This window comes from Triturus cristatus, chromosome 12, assembly GCF_964204655.1.
Source record: "Triturus cristatus chromosome 12, aTriCri1.1, whole genome shotgun sequence".
Taxonomy (NCBI): Eukaryota; Metazoa; Chordata; class Amphibia; order Caudata; family Salamandridae; genus Triturus; species Triturus cristatus.
Window position 1 is genome coordinate 780457825 of NC_140595.1, and position 24391 is coordinate 780482215.

Here is a 24391-nt window from a genome sequence, read left to right on the forward strand (position 1 = left end):
GTGGTACCGGGTATTTTTTTGCAGTCTCGAAAACGTTGCCGGTACATTTCGGGGGTGAGCCCATACCGGGCTACTAGGGCCTCTTTCATGTGACTGTAGGAGTTCAGCATCGTGGAGGGAAGGTCCAGCAGGGTATCTCTCCCCTCGCTCAGGAACCGGCCCCATAACCCAGCCCCACAGTCTTTTTGTGGAACTCGGTGGGAGGTCATGGCCACCTCGTAGGCCTTGAACCATTGCTGGATGTCGTCGTTTTTGTAATATTCTTTCACCACGTCCTTGGGGATGTGGACCTTTGTTTCCACGGTGGAGGAGGGTGGTTGATGTCCCGAGTGTCTGGACTCCTCACTTTTAGCCTTGAGCTCTATCTCTTTCAGGCTGCGTTCGTGTTCTAGTTGGCGTTTTCTTTCTTCGTGTTCTCTCTGTCGTTTCTTTTCCTCGAGTTCTCCTTGTAGGCGTAATTGTTCTACGGCTAACTTTTTCTCGGCCAGTTTTAGCTCACCCTCAATTTTCAGTTTCGCTAGCTCTAGTTCGTGGTTGCGGCCTCTTTCGCGGTCCGCTAGCTCCTCCGGGGATAGGCCCCCCTCTAGGGCGCTGCTCCTTACCGGGATGCTTCGTGGTTCGTTTGGCGGCTCTCCTTCTGTTTGGGCTCGGGAAGCTCCTGCCTCGACCCAGGTCTTCAATGCTCCCTGGAAATCCTCTTTCGTGCTTAACCCGGTGGTAGCAATTCCAAGGTCTTTGCAGAATTGTTTTAATTCTCGATGCGTATAATATTCCAACTGGTCCTCTCGGAATGTCGGGCTTGTGTTAGTACCTGCGGCACCTAGGGAGGTTTCTCCTTCCATCTCTTCTTGATAGTGCGTCAGCCGTTTACTGCACGATCTCTAGGTGTTGGCTCGGATCCCGTCGTCTGCCACCAAATGTTGGAAAGGCGTTCTCCGGGGGGCTTCGGAAAACGTTCCTGACCACCCGTTGACCCACCTCTCCCAGAGTGTAGGCCGAGCAAGGGCGGGGAGGCCCTTCCTGGAAGGGTCTCGTACCTAGGATCGCACACACTGCGCTTGCACTCTCTGACAGAGGGACACCACACAGTAGTTCTTCGTAAGACAATATATTTTATCGTAGTCGTAAGGGATCTTTACGATCCAGAATGCAGGTATGGAACAGTGCCACATTCGGCGGCGATCTCGTGAAGGGGGGTATGGGGGTAGCGGGACAGTCTTTGAGTCAGTGTCTCTGCGGAGTATCCTGCGCACAGCTCTCAATCCTCGAGCTGGGGGAGATGTTGCTTCTCTCGGCAATCTCTGCCGATTCCCTTGGAGGAGAGTGCCGCGAGTCACTCAGCAGGCACAGGTGGTTCGGAGTTCAGGGAGCCGCGACAGCGTCAGCAGGGCTCAGATGGTTCAAAGTTCAGGGAGCCGCGACAGCGTCAGCAGGGCTCAGATGGTTCAGGGTTCGGGGAGCCGCGACAGCGTCAGCAGGGCTCAGATGGTTCAGAGTTCAGGGAGCCGCGACAGCGTCAGCAGGGCTCAGATGGTTCAGAGTTCAGGGAGACGCGACAGCATCAGCAGGGCTCAGATGGTTCAGAGTTCGGGTAGCGTTCTTTGGTTCGGAGATTGATCGAGCCGCGACCAGGTCTGCAGGCTCTCGTCAGTCCAGGTCTTCTCTGCCTCCCGTCCCTTCAGCACCCCTTGTTATACTCGCCCTCCTCTTTGAAGTCCGGAGTCCTCGCCGAGAGGGGTCTTGGTGCCTGGGGGGGGGGGGTGTGTCGGGACTTCCTGTCGCTCGGCCCCTTTGATCTGTTCAGTTGGGTCTGGGAGGGACTCCAGACACTCAGCAGGCGAGGTGCCCACTCACCGGGGGCCTGGTGGCCGATCGAAACCTTCCTTGGGGAAGAGACCAGAGGTGTGACAGGGACGGCGCCTCCCGGTCTGGCTTGGGGGGGGGTTTCTCTTCCTCGGCCGGGCATGCGTGTTGGGGTCTGGCCGGCCATCAGGATGTTGGGCCATGGTTGCCGGAAGTTTGTGACATCGGGGATTTAGGTGCGGTTGCGGGGTGGCTTGCTGGTCGGGAGGGCCCACGCCACGAGGCCGGTCTCACACTCATGCATGCAGGTAGTCTCCACCTCTCGACAGACCACAGCTGTAAACCTTCAGGCAGGCTTCACAGATAGGCCCACACTGGAGGGAGGGAAGCACCCAACTGATTCTGTACCCCTGACCCAATGTCTTCTCCTGCACAGGGATGCAGGCCTCCTTGTTGTCTAAGGAACAAATAATTAATTAATTACTAGATGAAGGGTTCTCTATTTCCAACCCTTCTGGTTGTTAATGTGTGATGCTAGACCGAACCAGATGTTCTAATCCATTCAAAGGTGTGTGCGCTCCTTCATTCCTATAAGAGCATTCTGCCCCAGTAGAGGTCAAACTGTACGGGTCTTTGGACTTAGAGGTCACAGTAGGACCAATTCTGACTGGTCCTTCTATGTGTACTGACCCAGACTGAGGCCTGAATCTATGCCCATTGCGTGACCAAACCTCACTGGAGGGAGAGGAGTTAGTAAGATGTCTAACCTATGGCCCTGAACTCGATTTACAATGCCACTGCTGCACAGCCTGACTTGATATGATCTTAGCCACTTTCACCCAGAATGGATTTACACTTTGGGTGTCTGAGCCCAGTTTTGATGTCGACACTGCCAAAAACTTCATAGTGCATCTAAAGTGAACTTACACTAAAAGAAAAGAAAAACCACTGCAAGTAAGAAAATGAGCGACAGAGGGGCGGCAAAGCTTTTGTAAGGCACGCAGATGATCTTAGTTTCAATACAGGGTGCCCATAATACAAACATTGAAAAGGATTTGTTTATTTCTCACGGGCAAAGGCCCAAATGAAGAATACAGTCCCACTCAGGATTTGAAAGATGCAAACAAAAGGGAACATTTCAGGATGCTATCTGGTCAACCTATTCATCCAGACTTCCACTGAAGCTGCGGACTCTAGATGTGCCAAGTCCACCTTGATGAAGCAGAACTTCAAACCCTACACCTCCGCTCTCCCAGAACCAGTGAAAGTTGTTGCAGTCTGTGGTAAACAGCCAACATTACCAATACCAAGTCTTACCTTCGTTCTAAGACCGCTCCATTGAGCTTAAGGGGCCTAGAGGCCCATCCCGGAAACAGGAAATTCATTGTCTACTTTTATCTGGATAACAGGCTCCATTATGCAGACTCTGGAGGATGTTCTACAAGGCTTTCAGATGACTGCCAAAGTCCTCCAACATGTGAAGCTCCAAATAAATCATAGCAAGATCTATCTCTCTGCGCCGAGACTTCAATATTGGGGAGCGGTGTTAGACTAACAAGCCACTTATCTTCGGGAGCGTTCTTTCTGATAGAGACTAACTGCAGATTCCTCAACTTTTAAATATTCTCCAGGTATCAGAGTGGATCCGTAAGCTTTTCCAGCAGTACCTCTGTGTGCCGGTAGGTGGCACCATGCAGCTCCAGACGGACACCATTCTGCTCTGGAAATGATGTGCAGAGAATATAGGCATACAGGCACCACTTCTGCGCACTGACATCAGTTGCTTTTGAAACTGTCCGTGCTCCCAAACGCAGAGCCCTAAAAGCAAACTAGTTGTGACCAGTGTGCAGATTCCCATACCTGGGATCTTATTAATGGGTAGAGTCCAATGAACAGAACGGGAATGATGGAAGGGTTGGTGAGGAATCTACAGTTGGACAGTCAATACAAGAAAGAACATTAAAATAGGTAAGTAACCGGTTATTCTGATTGACATCTAACTGCAGATTTTGAATAGATACCAAAGCAGTACCTCTTTAAAGGTGGTCTTGTGAATGGACTCAAACAAAAAAATCCTGTAATACCGAGCAAGCGAACCTGACTGTTCAGACACTAGTGCTTTGTGAACATATGGAGTGACATCTACTTGGCTGCCTGGCAGATGTCCAGGACAGGAACTCCGCATGCCAACACAGTGGTAGCAGCCTTGGCCCTGCTGGAATGAGCGTGCAGTCATTCCAGAGGCAGCTTCTTGGCCAAAGCATAGCAGATCTTAATGCAGAGCACAATCCAGCAGGAGATGGTCCACTTCTGCATGACCTTGCCTTTTTTCGCTCAAGCGTACCCCACAAAGAGCTGATCATCCACTCAGTGTTCTCTGGTGTGACAAAAGGAAAAGCTCAATGCCCTTGTGGGGTCCAAGTAATGGAGTTTTTCCTTCTCCTTAGAAGGGTGAGGCAGAGCACAGAACACCAGCAGGGTGATGGCATGATCAATGTAGGGCTGCATTAAGTGTATCGTCAAGAAGGATACTCGCGTCCACATAACCAGTTTGTCCGGGGGAAAAGGTGGTGTATGGTGGGTTTACACAAAGAGCTTGAATCTCACATAAACGATGTGCCGAAGTTATGACGATGAGGAATGCCATCTTGACGGTGTGAAGCCGCATGAGACATCTGAGAAGAGGCTTGAAGGGAGTACACATCAGATATGTGCGGACCAAGTTAAGATCCCACTGTGTCATGACAAAGGGAGAGAGAGGAAACAGATGTTGCAGGCCTTTCATAAAAATGCATCACAACCAGTGATTTAAACAATTAGGGCTGATCCACCAACAACAAAAACGCTGAAAGATGCCATTTAACTGTGCACAGACCAAAGATTTGCTGGGCGAGGAACAAAGCAAAATCACAAAATGTAGGACAACTTTGCCTGAAGAGAGTCTATCGACGTTGTGCTGCACCAAGCTACAGGTGTATACAGTTTTTGTTGAGGAACGCCTGGCTGCCAAGATGACATAAACCATCTCCAGAGGAAGGTCGAAGGTGTTCAGCTGTTGTCGCTCAATCTTCAAGCATGAAGGTGGACATTACAAAGACACGGGTGCAGAACCCTGCCCCGTTGCTACGCCAGCAGAACCTCCAGGAGGGTCCGCCTAATTGGAGGATAGACGCTCATTCCCAGGAGTTCTGGATACCATACTCTCTATGCCCAACCCAGGTCCGCTAATATGTACTGGGACCGGTCGGACCTGATCTCCTTCAGAATATGGGCAGAAGAGGTATCAGTGGAAAGGCATAAATAAGTTGTTCCTAGTTCCACCCAAGGCAAACAGGTCTCCTAGCAAGAGATGACTTGGAAACTCTTAACACGCAGAACAGCTGACACTGCACATTCTCGGGGTGGAGAATAGATCGAGCCAAGGTTCTCCCCATTCTCGGAAGATACTATTTGCCACCTCTGGGTGCATCTGCCATTCGTGATCCTCTAGGCATTGACTACTGAGTTGTCCGCCCTGGCATTCACGGAGCCTGCCAGGTGTTTCGCCATCAGGTTGATGCCTTGATGGTCCAGCTACTTCCAGAGGGGCAGGGTCACCAGGCACAGGGTCCGAGACCCTCACCTCATCCTGTTTGTTGCAATACCACATGGCGGTCGTGTTTTCCATAAGCACCTGTACCAGCCTCTCCTTGATGAATGGAAGGAAGGCTTACAACACCAAGTGGATGGCCCTCTCCTCTGGAAGGTTCATGTGGAGCCGGAATTCCGCCGACGACTATCAGTCTCTGATCTCCACCTCTCCCAGGTGGCCGCCCCAACACAGGAGTGGTGCATCAGTCATCACGGACAGCTCTGGGTGGGGTAAGTACAGTGTTTTGAAACTGAACCAATCAAGGTCCTGTAGTCACCATTGCAGAAATCTCGACTTTTTCAGAGAGATTCCCTTCATGTTGGGCCCACTGAGATTTCAAATCCCACTGCAGAGCTCACATATGCCATCTGGTGTGCTTGACCAGCAGGAAGCAGGAGGCCTCAGAGATGACTTCACTGAAATCCAGGACAGGAACTAAACGAACAGGATCATAGCCTCAATGTCCTGAACGATTTAGCTCTGATGAAGAGGAGTGTCTGAGAAGAAGCCAGATGTGAATTAAGCACAATGATAGTGAACACCAAAGATGACAGTATGTTAGCCGTAGTATGGAGATGCTTGACAAATGCCTGGGGTGAACGCGCCTTCAACACTTAATGGTTGAAGTAAGGGAGGACTGGAACCCCAACCTCCAAATGTGTGCTGCTACCACTGTCCTCACTTTCGGGAACACCTGATGGGCGCTGATAAGACTATAGAGGTGCACAGCAAATTGAAAATGCTCTTTGCCGACCATGAATTGCAGTTAGTGCTCATGGGCCTGCGTGATGGAAATATGGAAATAGACATCCTGCAGATCCAATGCCATAAGCCAGTCTCCAGGGTCTACTGCAGATAAGACCTGGGCCAGGGTGAGCATTCTGAATTTGTCCTTCCAAGAAGACGGCGCAAGTCTAAAATAGGACAAAGGTAGTCTTTCTTTAGCACCGGATAGTAGCAGGAATAACAACTACGGCCCACTTCTGGCACAGACACATTTCTAAAGACGTTTGGTTATAAAAGCTTGCACTTCCTGCCGTAAAACAGATAGATCATTCTCTGTCAGTCGGTATGGCGTTGGTGGGAAGTGCGGGTAGGGGGGCAATAAAGAGTAGGTTTTATCCCTTCCTGACAAGCTGCAGGATCCGCCTGTCCGATGTTATGGCCGGCCAACACGGCAAAAATCATTGGGTTATGTCTTTAATCATTGTGGCTGTACTCCACTAAGGGCGCAGTAAAAGGGTTTGGAAGATGGGGCCAAGGGCTTCAGTAGGCTGACTGTCTCGTTGACCACTGATTCAGTAGGTGACATCGCCTCAGCTACTTTGCCTTGCTGAGGTTGAATTGGCTGCCAGTATGGGGTGACTGCCGAAAATGAAAAAGAATGTTTGGGCTAAGGTGGCTGGCATTTGGGACAGAAAAGCCCAGGGAGTGTGCTGTGGCCCTACTCTCTTTTAACTGTTCCAGGGCAGAATTTGCCTGGTCTCCAAAAAGGCGGACTCATTAAAGGGCATGTCCATAATGGACGACTGGAAAAACCTGTTAACCGCAGCCAGGTGTGGTGAAGGAATGAAGACACTGGTACCAATGGCTCACCCGATGGAATCAGTGCTGTCCAGGCTACAACGAATTGTGAATTTGCCCATGTCAGAACCATCCTGTATAGCTTTGGCCAGAACAGGTCGAAGGTCTTCTGGATCACCTTGGAGGACTTGAGCTACTGAACCTCAAAGGTGGTGGGAATATTGCCCAGCAGGCAGTTGGCATTGACAGACCTGAGGGCAAAGCTGGTTGAAGAAAATATCCCTTCTAAAAGGTCTCCACTCTTTTGAACTCCCTATTGGGGGTGGGGGGTGGGGGGGGGGGGAGGGGGGGGGGGGGGGGAGTAGTCAGAAAAGTATTTGAGTTTGTCTGACCTGTAGACGCTTGCACCACTAAGAGTTCAGGGAAGGAGAATGGAAACAAAATTGCAGGGTTGCCCGAGACAGGTCGGTGGCGTCTTGCAATTTGGTGATTTGCTGGGGGGCCACAGTAAGGTTTGACCCAGGCTCATAGGAGAGTATCAGTTATTGCCTCATTAAAAGGCGGGAGGGGCTCAGTAGTTGTTAATTCCAGCTGAAGAACTTCAGCCAATACATCGGTTTTGATCTCTAAGCTGGGAAGTTGGCGATAGAGAAGTTCAGATGCCCACCACATGACCACAAATGGAAGCACTCTTCAGTGGCAGAACCTACAGGTGTGAGAAGAGCAGAATCCAGAGGTGTATAGGCCACGGGCCTCTTGAAGGTCATCATACCAATTCTCTTTGTGGTAGGATTTGCCAATTTCGTCACCTGCATCATAATCATCATCAGACTCTGTCCCAAACAAGGAATGCAATGTGTGGGCTCTTCATTGTGAAGGTGGGATGTTAAGCAAAGCTGTGGTTCGATAGAAACATGGCACAGCCTGGGGCGAGGTAAATGTAATGTAAATGTACAGATTGTGAGCCAGAAAGCACAAGGGCATCTCGAGCTTTCGTGGCAATGGGAGTCGGCATGGAGGCAGTATCGATGGCACAGGAACCAGCGTGGATTGTGGCGCCCGAAGCAGAGTCAGAACAGGAGCTGGAGGAGGTCCGGTGTGGGTCTCGAAGGGTCCAACTCTTGCTGATCCATATGATATGGATGGCCTCTCGTCTCCTAAGGGCCCACATGCGTGCCAGAGGGAATCAGAAGAGATCTGAAGAGTCAGAGCTTGGCCTTGCAGAAATCTTGGCTCTGGTTGTGCCAGGGTAGGCTCTGGTGTCGACTGGCTTCAGAAACAAGATTTGGAACAATGGTGACACCCTTGCCTTATAAAGAGTGCACGAGTGTCAGGAAGGGGCAGAGACCTACTTTAATTTATTAACTTTTTTCTTCGACTAACCTGAAGATTTAGAGTGCAATAACGAACGACCTCAGGGTTGACTTCTGGACCAGGAACAAGACTGAGACTGACCTTTGGTCTTGGACCGATCTCGATGAGGAGTTTTCCATTGCTTGGCGACAGAGTTTCCCGTATGGCCTTGTGTTCATCGATGCTCAGTCTCGACCCCACGCACTATAGGCAAACTAAATGATGACCTGTCAAAGATATTTGCTTGTGACAGCCCTTACAGGGTTTAAAACCTGTCATCTTGGAAGGTGACATTTCCTTTGCACACTGTAATTTTTTGGGTGAAAGAGGTCTCAAAGAGACAAGCGGTAGTGCTGGATCACGGACATAACTGGCAGTATAGAGAGTAAGGCAGTGGTGCTGGGGGGGAATGTTAAATGGGAGTAAGGTATACCGCACCCGCCTTGGTGGTAATAATTTTTTTTTTTTTTAAAAGAACTGAAAGGCACAAAGGGTAGGTGGGGGAGGAAGTGGGACACTTTAAGAGCTGCTGGGTTTATTATGCGGAGCTACAGTGGGGTAATATACCTGAAATGAAAATCAAAGGTTTGGGATGAGCGGGAAGAAAATAGAAGTCTTTAGAATGTTGACCAACGTGACTAGGTTGGTTTTGTCAACCTGGTGAATGCCATTCAAGGTGAAACATTTTTGAAAGCCGATTTGACGAAAAAGGGTCAATAAAACATCTTTCCCAAGTTTTTTTGTGGTCAATTTCACATAGAACCCTCAAAGTTTGATTTCATGGTATACGGAACGCATTTCTTGGGAATGTTCTTTTGATCAACAGTGTGTTTTCTTTATATAACTATGTCCAGTTCTAATTCTCTCAAAGGGCATTCTGAAGCAGAGACAATGCAGGACAAGAACAAAACAAATAGCCCGGACGTGGACACAACAGAAATTTCCCTTCTTTGTAAAATCAAATCTAGTGAGGCTGTCACTGCACATCTCTGCAGCCCGGATGTCTTAAAGTGACAGACTTAATTTACTTTAAATAAGGCTATCTTCTATTTCCTTTTAGAATAGAAACTGGAGAATACATAAAAACAGCACATCTTAAATCTGAACTGGCTGTGGCTGTTTTAAAGTAATACACAAATAAGACCTTTTATTAACAATGTTCCAAGGTTCATTATTTGTGAATTTAATTAACATATCCATGATGAACAATTAGATTTGGATTTAACTTTACTTGCTGCTCCTACCTAACCCCTTTCTGTTATTAATTCAGTGATATTTTGGTGCACTTCCAGCCACCTCTCCCTGTAGTTCTGCACTCCACTCTCATAGCTGCCTAACGTTCCCTGCAGTTTGGTAAGAAATGTAATTGAGCATTTCTTCTACAGAAGTGCACTGGTTATTCCGAAAACAATGACAAAAATCATCTATCAATGTTAGTTTGCTACGGTTTCTATTTCACACTGAATATACTACCCTAAAAAGACATCAGCAAGCATACAAATAAGGACATTTGCACGCCTCTGTGCAAGAGATTAGCCAACGCAACTGCGTAGTGATACTACTCAGAAAACAGTTCATTAGTACACCAGCACACTCAGAAGATTTCCTACAAGGCTGCAAATATAAATGCATGTTCTTTACCTGTTCAAAATAATTGCTGTCAAATATCTTGGAGTAGTTCTCATGAATGTATTTCTCTTTCCAGTCCTATGAAAACAAAAATGATAAAGATATGATTTACATGCTTTCATCAGCTTCTCGCCTTGTAGTACCACTCACATGCCCGAGAACTAGTGCTCATATACAGCAGCGGCTCATCGCTAAGGCGGAGGAGCGATGCCCAACTGCTCTAGGAGCAAATGATAATAACTGAATGTTCTCTTTTCATTTTTAGTCTGTTTGCAAGCTCCATGTTAGGACGGGGCGCGGATGGGCTCTCGTGACCCAGAGGCAGGAGGAGTGGTAGCTGCACCTTAAGTGCGCATGACGGTTTGGCCGGCCGTCTTGGGTCGGCCAAACCGTCATGCGCACTTTGCATGTTCTCCACCGGCTGTGTTGTAGAGCCTGAGTGGAGAACATGCACAGCCCCCGAGTCCAAACCACTGTGCTCAGACAAATCATGACGCTGCTGTAAAGCAACGGTGTGATTGGCTAGGGGAGTCTAGGAACTAGGGTGCTTTCGGGAGGCAGGATACCACAAGGACAGAGGAGGGGCAGCGGCTGGCGCCCCCAGGTAAGTTCTTTTAGATTTGTATCTACCTCCCCCACACCCATCCCCTACCAGCTGCCACTGCTCGTTAGTCCTGTTGCTTCATATTGGACAATTAGCTCTCCTTAGAGCGTGCTTGCCCTTGCGCCTCAATTCTTTTACTTATACATTGTTGTGGTGACCCAAAATCACCTTTCAGTGTAAATGGTGATGACCCTTCCTTCGCTTATTCAGGCCATGCCACCTTGCTTGAACCTTGCGTCTGCAGCTGAGCTGTCTCCTACTCTGCTCACATATCCTTTCACTTGTTAGGTAAATACTCTTGCAATCCACCCTTGAGTCTCTATTATTCAGGCACCCCTTTTACCCTGTCCTCAACCTGGATATCTCTTTACTGGCATGATAAGTCCTTGCCGCGACTACCGTCTTGCCATAGTACAACCATTTTCTTCACATTAACACTGGTCTCCCTAAATGTCACGTTCCCATCCATGAAACCAGTTACTCACCTGCAATAATGGTTTTGCAGCTTAAACCTCTTCGAGATTTACATGCTGGCATTATTGCACCATCTAGTGCTTGAGTAACTATGTTTAATTGTTGAGTTTTAATTAACTTTGGCTGTCGACCAGTGTGGAGACAGTGTGACTCACAATGACGTCCACCATAAGTTTACAATGGCCCAAGACCGGACTTCTATTTTAGCCTTTTTTTAATGCAAGTATGCGTATATGTATTGGTATTTATATACAGCAACCTAGCTGTGAAGAAACAGAGCACTGTAGATCACGTGAGGGGTAGGGAGACAATCTACAAGACTGTGTACATCAAGTGGGGATTACACAAACACATTTATGCACAGGGAGATTAAGTGATCTGCCAAGACTCACACGAAATTGAGTCTAGCACTGAGGCCAGGTCCCAATCGTTGGTCCCCAGGTCCCAAAGGCAGCAGTTTGGGTCGTTAGACCAAATCTTCTCCTTCATATACATCTTGGTACATATTTTCTTTTTTAACTACTCTTCATCCTACCATGGAGAAGCAGGGCAGTTACAATTGAATCTGGGTTACATGTGAATTTTGAAGTGTTTCAAGCTGCAAAACAATTGTTACAGGTAAGTACATGTTATTTTGCAGCCAGGAAGATCTCCCAGATTCACATGCTGTGCAGATTATGCAGTGTTTTTTCTCTTTAGTGGAGTTTTTTAAAAAAATTTTTACGAGTAGTGGCAAACCAATTCTCTGCTTTAGATTCCTCTGATGCTGAAATGACCAGACACTAATGCAGTGTGGATGCATGTGTTGATGTCCATGTCTCTGCTTAGCAAATATCATGAATGGATACATTACAAAAGCTAAGGCTGCCGCTTCCCTCTAGTTGGAAGAGATCATGGCTTAACCTCCAAAGTTCCATTTGGCATGGATAGGTCATTTGAATAGCCTGTACTATCCAGCTCCTAGATTCCGCCGTGGTTTGGGAATTGCAATGCCAGGAAGGAGAGGTCCAGGTTGAGGGACAGGGAACAACATGTTTCTAGCTGCAAAATGACACTTCCACAGCTCTGTCACGACCTTCCCATGTCTCACCATGAGTCTATACAATTCAACCAAACACCCACCTTACTTGATTTCCTACTATATTCTTACACTCAACAAATGACCCCCCCCCCAAAGTTCTACTCCTAAACTCCCCATAACTTCAGTCTTTTCTCTTCGTTAATCACTTAAAACCCTGCCTTGTGTCCAGCACTCACCATGGGGTTTTCAAATATTTGCCAGAGGTCGTTGTGGAGGCGGGTGATGTTATACCGGGCGGTAGATACAAGCCTTCCAAATTCCTCTTGGTTGGTTATATACATGAAGATTCCCTGAAAGGGAAAGAAGGGAAACAAAAGGCGTTTGTCGGTAGGAAGTTTTATTTCACCAGAGGGAATGTCCAGACCCGGAAGGACAGACTTAACATGTAGACTGTAGAATAAACATTGGCTTCCTGAAGTTAGGGAACATACAATCAATGTAGAATGCACCACCTGTAAACGTTGCAGTCACCATCGCGCATGTGTACAAGGTACAACAATGTTAACAGAAGCAGATAGAAACGGATGGATCAAGCACAGGTATACTAACAACACAGAACGTCAAATTTTGGCTACGGATGCCGATTTTGGATAGGATAGTGGTGTCATGAAAAACAGGGCTGTGTGTGCCTTAAGATTGCTCGACAAGTTAAGGGTTCACTGCAGGAATCAATGAATGTGTAAAATTAGCTCCATTTTACACATTCTGAACCTGATGTGGAGAACACAATTTTTCATCTTTCAATGGTCGATAAATTACATACCGTTGCATTGACTGATACCAACATGTTTTATTAACAGCACTATGAAATGGTAAAACTGTGCTAGAAAAGCAAAATAAAACAACATTATAATTATCTGGATTACTCTGGGCACCTGGACACCTAGCTTGCCACCTGCCTATGGCCTCCAGTTCCTGCTGGTTTCAGACTGATCCAGTGACACCGCAGCTGCCCGGGTTTTCCCGCTGGGGTTGTCCCGACTGGGTTTTCCCACTAACCGTTCTTCCAGCCAATAGAGCCCCGCCCACCCCAGGACCTACTTAATGCAGACCGCAGCGCGACCTCGCTGCTGTCGTGCCGTAGGCAAGCCCGTCCATGCCTGGACCATGCGCAACGCCACAACCCCTGGCCCTCCCGCCTCCTGAAGATACACCATTGCCGAGCTCTACACCCTTGACACGTAACAAACTGCCACTGTGCCGACCCACCCTCCACGGTAGGACCTTTCACCTGCACCCACTGGCACTTCACCTGCCACTGCACCTGCCACTGCGCACACACCAGCCCCCTGACCAGCCCTACCCCAAACACCACAGAAACCACCTGAACAAAAACACCAACTCACATGCGCCTTTCTCAACACACGCTCCCTATGCAAGCATTCCACTGAATTATGGGACCTCATTGCTACCCTCGCACCCAACATTGTCTACCTCACTGAAACCCAAATCTGCCCCAGACATTGCCACAGCAATCCCCGACAGATATAAATCACTCAGCAGGACCACACCAACAACCCGGGAGGAGTAACAGCCATCATCCACAAAGAGACCATACAGTGTACCACCACCACCGACAACACCACCACCATGAAACATCTCAATTTCAAGCTCCACACGGATGACAAAACAACCATCAGAGGCACCTTTGCATACCGACCCCCAGTCCTGCACTCCAGCTTCTGCAACACCATTGCAGACTTCAATTGTCCCCCTAGCGTTAGACACCAAGGACTACATCTTCCTCGGCGACCAAATTTCCACATTGACGACCCAAACGACAAAACATCACACACCTCCTCGACAGTATGAGCAGCCTCAGATTGGCCCAGATCGTCCACAACCCTACACACAGCGCAGGACCCACAATGCCAACTTTCACCACCATCAACTGTGTCAAATACAGCCATGACACAAAACTCACATGGAACGATCACTCCATCATCCACTTCAGCATCTCCAGCCCTCACATCGCCACCCCCAAGATGACCTATGCTCCCCACCAAAGGTGGAAAAAAATGTCAGAGACCAGCTGGGCAAACGCCCTCAACACCTCCAACCCTTCTATCACCACCAGCCTCAAACAGGGAGTGAAAAACGTCAATTCCTAGATCACCAATTGCACAGACAGTATTTCCCCATAAAGAGCAACATCCAGAGAAAATCCTCCAAAAAGACCAGCTGGCACACCCAAGAACTCAGAACAGCAAAACAAGACAGCAAACAGTTGGAGAGGAGATGGGACACCAGCAAGGACACCTCCGACAGGTTAGCTTTCAAGACCTCCCTCAAGCTTTCCCTCCACCTGCTGTGGGCAACAAAGTGTAGAGTCCTTGCTGCATACATCAAAACCAGCGCCAACAACACCAAGGAACTTCTCAACATTGTTAAGGACTCCTCCTACCAGGCTGCCAGTGAAAACAACATCACACCCTCACAGAAGCTGTGTGTCAGCCTCGCCCACTTTTTCCATGACAAGTTTGCAACCATATACAGAAACTTAGATCCCCAACCCATACCTACGGACTTCCTTGACAGATACGCCACCACTGTAACCAACATGAACCACACACTGACCACCTGAAATATCCTCTCCACTCAGGCCACCACCTCTACCAAGAAATCCATCCACACAGGAGCCCCCAAAGATCATGCATGCACCATATCTTCAACCTCGGAAACCAAAGGATAGGCCAGGAACTCACCACCCTACTCAACACATCTATCACCACTGCAATATTTCCCGATGCCTGGAAACACACCGAAGTCAGTCCACTATTCAAAAAACCCTCCACCGACCTCAATGAACTCAAAAACTACTGCCCAATCTCCCTGCTCCCATCAGGGCCGGATTGGGAACCAAAACTGGCCCCTGGCCCCTGGGCTCAGCCCAGCTGTTTGCCAGGGCCGGTTTCGGCTGATTTTGTTACAGGGGGCGATTTTGCAGCTATGTTACAAAAACAGCCCTGTAACAAAAACGGCCCCCAGGGGCCCAAAATTGGCCCCCACTCTAGCGGCCCACCGGGGAAACACCCGATGCCCGCTATGGCCAGTCCAGCCCTAGCTCCCATTCCCAGCGAAGGTACTAGAAAAGATAATCAACAATCAACTCATGACACACCGGAAGCAGAACTAGCTACCGGATTCCTCCCAATCCGGCTTCCGCAGCAATCACAGCACCAAAACCACCCTGATCGCAGCCACTGACGACATCCGAACCCTCCTCGACCGAGGACAACCAGCAGCTTTGATCCTTCTGTACCTCTCGGAAGCCTTCAACACCGTATCTCACCACACACTTAATGAAAGACTACACCACATTAGTATTCAAGGGGACGCGCTCAGATGGATCACCTCCTTCCTCATCGGAAGAATCCAGAGGATCAACCTCCCATCTTTCACCTCCGAACCCAAGGAGATCACCTGTGGTCTCCCCCAGGGCTTACCCCTCAGCCCCACGCTCTTCAACACATACATGACCCTGCTGGCCAAGATTGTCAGATACCAGGGTCTCAACATAATTTCCTACGCAGACACCCAACTCATCCTCTCACTCACCGGCGACCCCACCACCACCATAACCAGCTTCCACAGATGCACGATAAATGTCACCAACTGGATGAACAACTGCCTGCAGCTGAACAAAGACAAGACAGAAGTACTAATCTTTGCAACAGCAGCAACACATTGAATGACTCCTGGTGGCAATCAGACGTAGGACCCGCACCCTCTCCCTCCAACCATGCCAGAAACCTTGGAATCATCATTGACAACAGGCTCACCATGAAATCACAGATCAACACTGCCTCCTCCGCCTGCTTCCCCATTCTGCGCATGCTACGTGAGATCTTCAAGTGGCTACCCCTACACACGAGATGCACCGTGACAGAAGCCCTCATCACCAACCGATTGGACTATGGTAATCCTCTCTACGTAATCATCACTGCACACCACTTACAGAGACTTCAGACCATACAGAATGCAACGGTCAGACTCCTCCACTGCCTTCCCCAACGAACCCACTTCCTACTTCAGGAAACTCCACTGACTCCCTGTACAGAAGAGATGCTAATTCAAGCTGCTGACCCACGCACACAATGCTCTACACAACCAAGAACCTGCCTACATTAACCACTGCCTGAACTTCCACCAACCGTCGAGAAGACAATGCTCCGCCTCTCTTTCATTTGCCCATACTCCCCGCATTTACTGAAGCAGAAGTGAAGGACGCTCCTTCTCCCACATCGCAGCAAAGACCTGGAACAGACTTCCCGCGCAGCCCCGTTCATCACATCACATCACATCCGGAATTCCAAATGACCCTCAAGACCTGGCTGTTTGAATAAGCCTCCTGGACCTGCAAACGCCTGCATAACCTATCAGCTGATTAGCAGTACTTTATAAATCCTGATTGATTGACTCAAGAGATCGGAAGTAAAATGTGCTTATCTAGACTTTCGTTGTCTCAGTTCTTAGGCACTCTCCTTTGACTAACCTATGAGAACTACGGACTTCTTGTGGCTGGAACGATAATGTGCTACTAAAGCTGACATTCCAGCCACATTTCCTTGCTGCCTGGAGCACCTTTCAGCACTTACAAATTAAAAATGTCTCATAAAAATCTACTTATCTCCATGAGTAAAATAAAAGACTTCCGCTAAGAAGCATTAGCGAATAAAGGAACCAACTCAGCTCAGAGTTGTATCCTATGTAAAGGAAGGGCTTCAGGGTCCTTTATCTTGACCCGAAAGTCAAAGACTGTCAACCACTAAAGTGTCCGCTTGTTTTCTACAACTATGTTCCTTGTTGTCTGGCCTGAAATACCCAAATCGGTCAAGAAGGGCAAATACTTATTGGCTTCTCCTACCTTGTCCAGGAGGCTTCACTTAGATCTTGTAAAAAGCAATACCGAGCATGCTTGCCTCTAAGTTCATAATGATTTACTCAAGAAAGACAGAAAAAAATGTATATGCGCAGACAACTGTAGCTTCACCAAGCCTTGATGCAAGCCCTTTTTAGGTCTCGCCTAGTGACGCAGCGCATGCTCTGCTCGCCTTGGCGAGATCCATTGTCGTTGATTTCTTGGCCGAACGGGGACAGGACATGTGCACGCGTACGGACAGGAGATGTGCACTCCGTATGAGTGCACATCTCCTGTCCCTGCGTAGGGTTGGCATTTCAACACAGTGCGCGCATGGCGTGCCTTCACTTTCCCTCCCTACCTCCCCCCCGTCGGCTCTAGATCATATCGGAAGCTCCAGGGGACCCTGCACGGCGTCAGCAGTAATGCGCGCATGGCGCGCTTTCACTTTTTAGGTCTCGTCTGACTTTTGAAGGAAATGGTATCCCGTTATTCAGTTGTTTTGGGGTACAGAACATCAGCCTCACGTGAAAATACCATTGGGTGTGACTATTATTTTTTACTATCACGATAACGTGCATTTTTATTTGTTAGTCTGTGTACGTACTTGTAGATATCTATATGTCTGGGACTCTGTACATCGTTTGGGAGATCGATTTTTGCGCTGGCAAAATCTAGTTCCTCATTTCAGATTTGCTCCTTTTGAAGAAGGCCTGTCACCTAACAGCATTTATTTATGTTATGTTCTTCCCTAACCCCCTTGTGCGTGTTTTACAAAAATTTGTTGGAACCGCAAAAGCAATTTATTATTATTCCTTGACCTCTTCTTGTTGCCTGCAATAGGTATTTTGTCAGGGCTACCAAAGTTCCTATTTAAAGAATTCACATATTTTATTATATAGGTGTACTCTTGCGTTTTTCCTTATTATATGCCCTTCACATACTTGACAGTTTTCAAACTTACTATGCCTGCCACGCATTTGACTAGTTTCAATTTGAAATTGGAAATGCTACCTCATGAGTGCCTGTTCTTTGGGAGTACAAGTTGGTGCTGACCATGGGCGTGCTTTTTTCTTGAGAGTGAATTTGAACACTGCTTTCCTGTTAAGTTTGCAGTCCAGTTAGGAGATGTTGGCAAATCACCGCCCCAAAATTAAAGTCCGGCAAAGGTCCAGCTTTCAACTTGAAAAATACAGGAAGTTTGCGAGGGAAATTTCGCAAAGTCCTAAATTTGAATGGCATTTTTCATAGTTATGTGGAGGAAACTCTTTTTCCTTCTAAACTTGGTTTGTGAATTTAGGTCTTCAGTTGTGGGGATTAGCAGAGAAATATGGTGGGCGGATTTAGGTCTTTTGTGGTGGGGATTTGCAGACTCATTTTTCAAAATTCTTTTCTCTAGAATTTGTTAAATGAGTAAAGAGAACGTATTTTTATTGAAGTTTTAAAATGAAGGGACAGGTGCCTCACGATATAGGACTCACAGATAAGGTTGATGTTAGCAATGGACTTGAATGTTAAAAGCTAATGTACCATGTTATTTAAGCACAACTTTTACATGTGTTAAGCACTGGTTTATTGTAGTTACATGAAGATGATCTTGCTTTTGCCGACAATTTTAGTAAATAGAGAACACTGTTGAAAGAGTCGTTCTCAAAGCTGCTTGTTCTAAAAAGAGTTAGGAGGACGAAAAGTGAGGAAAAGAGTGGAGTGAAGTGCTGCTAAAGACGAAGAATCTTCAAACCAAATACATCTTTTGCCTTTTAATAATTGTCTATCAATTTATGTCGGTTGTTTGGATGGCTCCAAGAGGACATGTTAGTTTGAGAGGACCCTTAATTGGGAGAGAAAATAGATTTTTAATATTCTGGTTCTCAAATGTTTATCCCCTTTGATGTCATTCAGTAGCAGCTGGCAAGGAAATTCTGTCATTACCGTTATTAATTAGGGAGCTGACTATGCCCCTCACACTGAGGTGCACTTTTTTTTAGATATGGGCTGCTACCAACCACTTTTAAGATGGTTTCTGGAAACATCTTACAGGCTGTAGAGAAGCAGGTTTCTTAACTTAAAAACCCACATCCCAATCTACAAACTAATGGGTTTAATTATGAGGTTTACAAGAAACAGGTAACGTTTGCAGTCAAACACTCTGCAGACCCCTCTCTCTCTTAAGGACCTTGTGCAAGGAATAAGCTTCTTGTCGCCAACTAGCACCATACAAACTAATCCCATAAATGGTTAAAATTTGCAATACTTATTCTCCACAAACCTAGATTTTGTAGTGGTTTCCATTATTTGTTGTGTTCAGTCGTTACAGAAGTTTTACACAAAATCAAGCTAGTGGAGCGCCTCACATTGAAGATAGAACACACACTATTTTCTTTCTCTGCATTTACTATTTTGCAACAGTTTTAAATTCAACAGTCGACCCAAGATCACTATTTGGAGTCGATCAAGGTTGTACGGAAAAAGCAGAAGTATTTTTTTCACCTCTTAGTGAGCATTTAGTAGCATGTGTTTGTAATAACAGATCTGCTTGTTTATCTCACTACGATTTTGCACTTTATAAAACTTGCAACCAAGGCACTTGTACTCCAGCATTTTTTTTAATAGGGCGCACAGTTTTTTTCTAGTGAGTACACACTTTTCAGCTCTTCTTGAATCAATGTGTAGTCTCCTTGTACAACTGAGGCAGATGAGTTTTTGCATGAAATTATGTGGTGAAAAGGTACACTTAATGACCATAGAACACCAAGCAAAATCACAGGCTGTGCAGATACACACATATTCTTCTTGTAAAAATCATGCATATTTTACAAAACTCGTTTTGCTGGTAGTGTGCTTGAAAAACTATATCTGATGGTATACCTCAACTATGAACGTCATGCATGATGGTGTCATGAGGGTGGTTCAAATGGAAAAAAATATCTTCTTAGCAGCATATAGGAGTTTTTGAGTTTTGCTCACTCAACCCACAGTCAAAGTAACCAAACAAGTGTAACTTCCTTCCATGGCATGTTAAAAGCGTTAACAAAGGATTATGCAGTTCTATTAAGCACCTAGGGCTGGTGGCTCAGGAGAAGAAACAGCAACTGCTTCTGTTGTTCTTATGAGTACCATTGAGTTTGGTAAAAATAAACATTTTGTTATTCAGCGCCAAGATACCCTATGGGTGAACATGCGCTTTACAAATACATGTTATGTATATATATTATACATATATATATATATACACACACGTCATGACAGTAAAAATAAATGTCACCCAATAATAAATTTTTTTTAGCAATTGTTTTAATAAGCGCTCCTTCACACATTTTATTACTGTAGTTCAGAGGTCAAATTTGACATTATTACCACAGTACAGTGGGACAATTTCTTTTTCTCGTTCTTTCAATCTCACCAGTCCATTTTCTTCTATGTGCTCACTTTTCTTAATACTTTTTTAAATGCACTGCCTTTTCCCCCCATCCCCCCTTCTTCATAGTTGGGAGGTTTGAACGCCTGACATCTGCAGTTGCGCACCAAGGATAAGTCGTTCTCTGCAACCGTTGCCCCCTCCCCACCTCACTGCCTCTGCTGTTTGTTGGTGCTGACGGGCTTGGCAGGGCTCAGCCACAGCAGGAGTGAACTCTAGTCAGCCGCAGCAGGAATGAGCCGTAGTAGTCAGGAGTCAGCCACAGGGGCATTAGGCACATCAAGAGTGACCTGTCCCGGGAATCAGCCAAGTAGAAAACAAGCATTAAAAATGCAATAGGTCTCGCCTTTCATTAAGTTAAAGCCATTTGCTTTGCTATACAATACCATTAGCAAAGCAAATGGCTTTAACTTAATCAAAGGCGAGACCTATTGCATTTTCAATGCTTGTTTGGAATCTAGCCAGTTTGTTCCAATTTAGGATAAAGGTTTGGGGGCATACAAAACTTCAGCAGTTCTCGCCATTTCGAGATCTGTCCCATTTTCCACCTGAAAACTGGGAGAGATCTGTTGAAAAAAGATGTGGTCCTTGATAAAGCAGTGAAACCTCCCTCAGAGCTTCCGTGGCACTCACCTTGTCACGCACGTTCTTACAGAAAGCCATGTCTGGATCCATCAGGTCTGTGGTGAAAATATTCTTCTCCTGCAACTCTTGTCGGAGGGTCGCTCCTCTGATCAGGTACACTTGTGTGATGTAGGGAACATTCCACACACCACTAGGGCAAGAGGGAAGAGAGAAAGACACATTGGTGATCTGCGAATTATCACCAATGTCTAATGCCCGCCTGGCAGTAGCCAAAATAAATCAGAGATGGCTGAGCATGATGTTTAGTTTATCCTTCACTTTACAGAATATACTTTCAAAAGGGAAATGGTACTTACCAGTATGCATCTGTTTTTGACATGCAGAGCTGTAGATTCGTATACTTGTGCATAGATCGCCATCTGGTGTTGGGCTCGGATGTTTGCACTTTGTTTTTGTCTTGGAAGAAGTCTTTTGTAGTCACGAGGTAGGGGACTCCTTCTTAGGACGATAGTGCGCATGGACATCGACTCCATCTCCAGATTGTTTTGCCATGGAGGGTCATGATGGAGTTAGTAAGAAACAGTAAGAAATAGATAAGGATGTCCATGTATAAGATAGTACTGGAACAGATAGAGATATCTGGGGTGGCGGGTGTGTGTATACGAATCTACAGCTCTACATGCCAAGAACAGATGCATACTAGTAAGTAGCATTTTCCGTTCGAGGCATATGAGCTGTAGAGCGTATACTTGTGCATAGACTATACAGCAGTTACCTCCTTAGCGGTGGCTACCTGTATCTGTTGCAGTGGTTTGAAAAGTGTTCTTAATACAGCCTGGCCCACACTAGCTTGTTGTTTGGCTTGCACGTCTACACAATAGTGTTTTGTAAACATGTGAGGTGTAGGCCAAGTTGCTGCCTTGCAGATGTCATCTAAGGGAATGTTCCCTAAGAATGACATAGATGCCCCTAGTTCATGTGTGGAGTGAGCCTTAGGGGGGAATAGTTAAGGTGTGTTTTGCTTTAGCATAGCATATTTAGATGCATTTAACAATCAACCTTGCAATCCCTGTTTTTGAGATGGGATTGCCTTTATGGGGTGGGGAGAAAGCCACAAAAAGTTGTTTAGCCTTTCTAAACGATTTTGTTCTTTCAATGTATTAAAGTATTGCTTTTTTTACGTCTAGTGTGTGAAGATCCCGTTCTGCTACTGAGTCTGGTAGAGGGAAAACACTGGGAGTTCTACAGACAGGTTAAGGTGGAACGCAGAGACGACTTTAGGTAGAAATTTTGGGTTAGTTCTAAGAACCACTTTGTTATGATGGATTTGGAGAAATGGTTCTTGTATGGTTAATGCCTGGAGTTCACGGACTCTTCTGAGAGAGGTGATCGCAACTAGGAAGGCTACTTTCCAGGTGAGAAATTGTAATTCGCGTTTATGCATAGGTTCAAATGGGGGACCCATGAGCCTGGTGAGTACCACATTTAGGTTCCATGCTGGAGAGGGTGGAACTCTAAGTGGATTTATTCTTTTACGTCCTTCCATAAATGCCTTGATAGCTGGTACCCTAAACAAAGACTAATGTTGTCTGTTTTGGAGATAGGCTGCTACTGCCGCAAGATGTAGTCTAATAGATATATACGCTAGGTTAGATTGTTGTAGATGCAAAAGGTAACAGATGATGTCTTGAATAGAAGCATTTAGTGGGTTGATTTTGTAATTTGTACAGTAAATTACAAATCTTTTCCACTTTGCAGCATAGCAAGCTCTAGTGGTAGGACGTCTAACCTCCTTAATAATGTTCATGCAGTCTGGCAGGAGATTAAGGTAGCCAAACTCTAAGACTTCAGGTGCCAGATCGCAAGGTTGAGTTGATTGGGATCTGGATGCCTTATCTCTCCATGGTTCTGAGTGAGAAGCTTGGGTGAGAGGCGTAGCTTTTGATGAGGAACTACTGATCGTTCCAAGAGGGTTGTGAACCATGGCTGTCGGTCCCATGTTGGAGCAATTAGGATCATTGTGAGGGAATTCTGTTTGAGTTTCCAAACCACTAGCGGAATGAGTGGAAGAGGTGGAAAAGAGTAAGCAAATTTGCCTGACCAGTTTTTCCATAGTGCATTGCCTTTGGACAATGGGTGTGGATACCTGGATGCGAAGCTTGGGCATTTTGCTTTTTGGTGTGTGGCGAACAGGTCTATTTCTGGGTGGCCCCACATTTGAAAGAATGGAAGCAGAACTTGACAGTGAAGATCCCATTCGTGGATCTGCTGTTTTTGGCGACTGAGTAGATTTGATTGTGTACTCCTGGCAGGTGTTCTGCAAGGAGATATATGTTTTGAGGAATGGCCCATCTACATATGCTTTGAGCTAGGTGTGAAAGCTGTATAGAGTGTGTCCCTCCCTGTTTTTGTATATAATACATTGCTGTCATGTTGTCTGTATGGACTAGAACAGCTTTACTTACAAGATGGAGTTGAAAATATTTTAGTGCTAGGAAGATTGACAACAATTCTAGGTAATTTATGTGGAATTGTTTTTGTTGAGGGGTCCATATGCCCTGAACGGTATGGGTTTGAAGATGAGCTCCCCAGCCGGTGAGCGAATGCGTCTGTTGTTAGCACTATCTGTGGAACCGGGTCGAGGAACGGCCGCCCTTTGGAAAGGTTTTGTATGTTCCACCGTTGCAGAGAGCGATGGGTGCAGACGTCTATCAGCACCAGATCTGTTAGCGGACTTTGAGCCTGGTTCCACTGACGTGCCAAACACTCCTGTAAGGGACACATTTGGAGTCTTGCATAAGGGACGATAAGAATGCAAGAGGCCATCATCCCGATTAACTGCATGAACACTCGCGCTGGTAGTTAGTGTTGAGGCTGAAATTATTGTATTAGAGCTTGTATGGCACTTATCCTGACTGGGATGGGGTATGCTAAAGCTTATGAAGTGTCTATTGTGGCCCCTAGATATTGTTGTATGCTGGACGGTTGGAGGTGGGATTTGGTGATGTTTACCGTGAATCCCAAGTGGTGAAGCAGTTGGATTGTTTTGTGTGTGTGTGTTGCACACAGCTGCTGTGTGACTTGGCTTTTGTGAGCCAGTAGTCCAGATAAGGTAAAACATGAACGTGCTGTCTTCGTAAGTGGGCTGCAAATACTGCGAGGCACTTGGTGAAGACTCTGGGTGCTGTAGTCATCCTGAATGGGAGAACCTTGAACTGGTAGTGTTGACCATCTACCACGAACCTGAGATATTTCCTGTGAGCGGGATGAATGGGAATATGAAAGTAGGCGTCCTTTATATCCGGAGTGGTGAGAAAGTCGCCCTGTTGAAGTAGTGGGAGCACCTGTTGGAGAGTGACCATGTGGAAGTGGTCCAACTGAATGTAGAGGTTTAGCGGTCTGAGGTCTAATATGGGCCTGAGAGAGCC

At 46.6% G+C, this 24391-nt stretch overlaps 1 protein-coding gene across 1 annotated transcript in view; it reads right to left on the reverse strand.

Moving 5' to 3' along the window:
- Positions 1–24391, reverse strand: part of PLOD3 (procollagen-lysine,2-oxoglutarate 5-dioxygenase 3) — a 361546-nt gene that overhangs the window by 37277 nt on the left and 299878 nt on the right. The window contains exons 13-15 of the mRNA XM_085639312.1: positions 21012–21153; positions 12276–12389; positions 9953–10018 (exon numbers count right to left, since the gene is read on the reverse strand). Coding sequence (XP_085495438.1) covers positions 9953–10018; positions 12276–12389; positions 21012–21153 — 322 coding nt within the window. The remainder of the gene's footprint in view (positions 1–9952; positions 10019–12275; positions 12390–21011; positions 21154–24391) is intronic.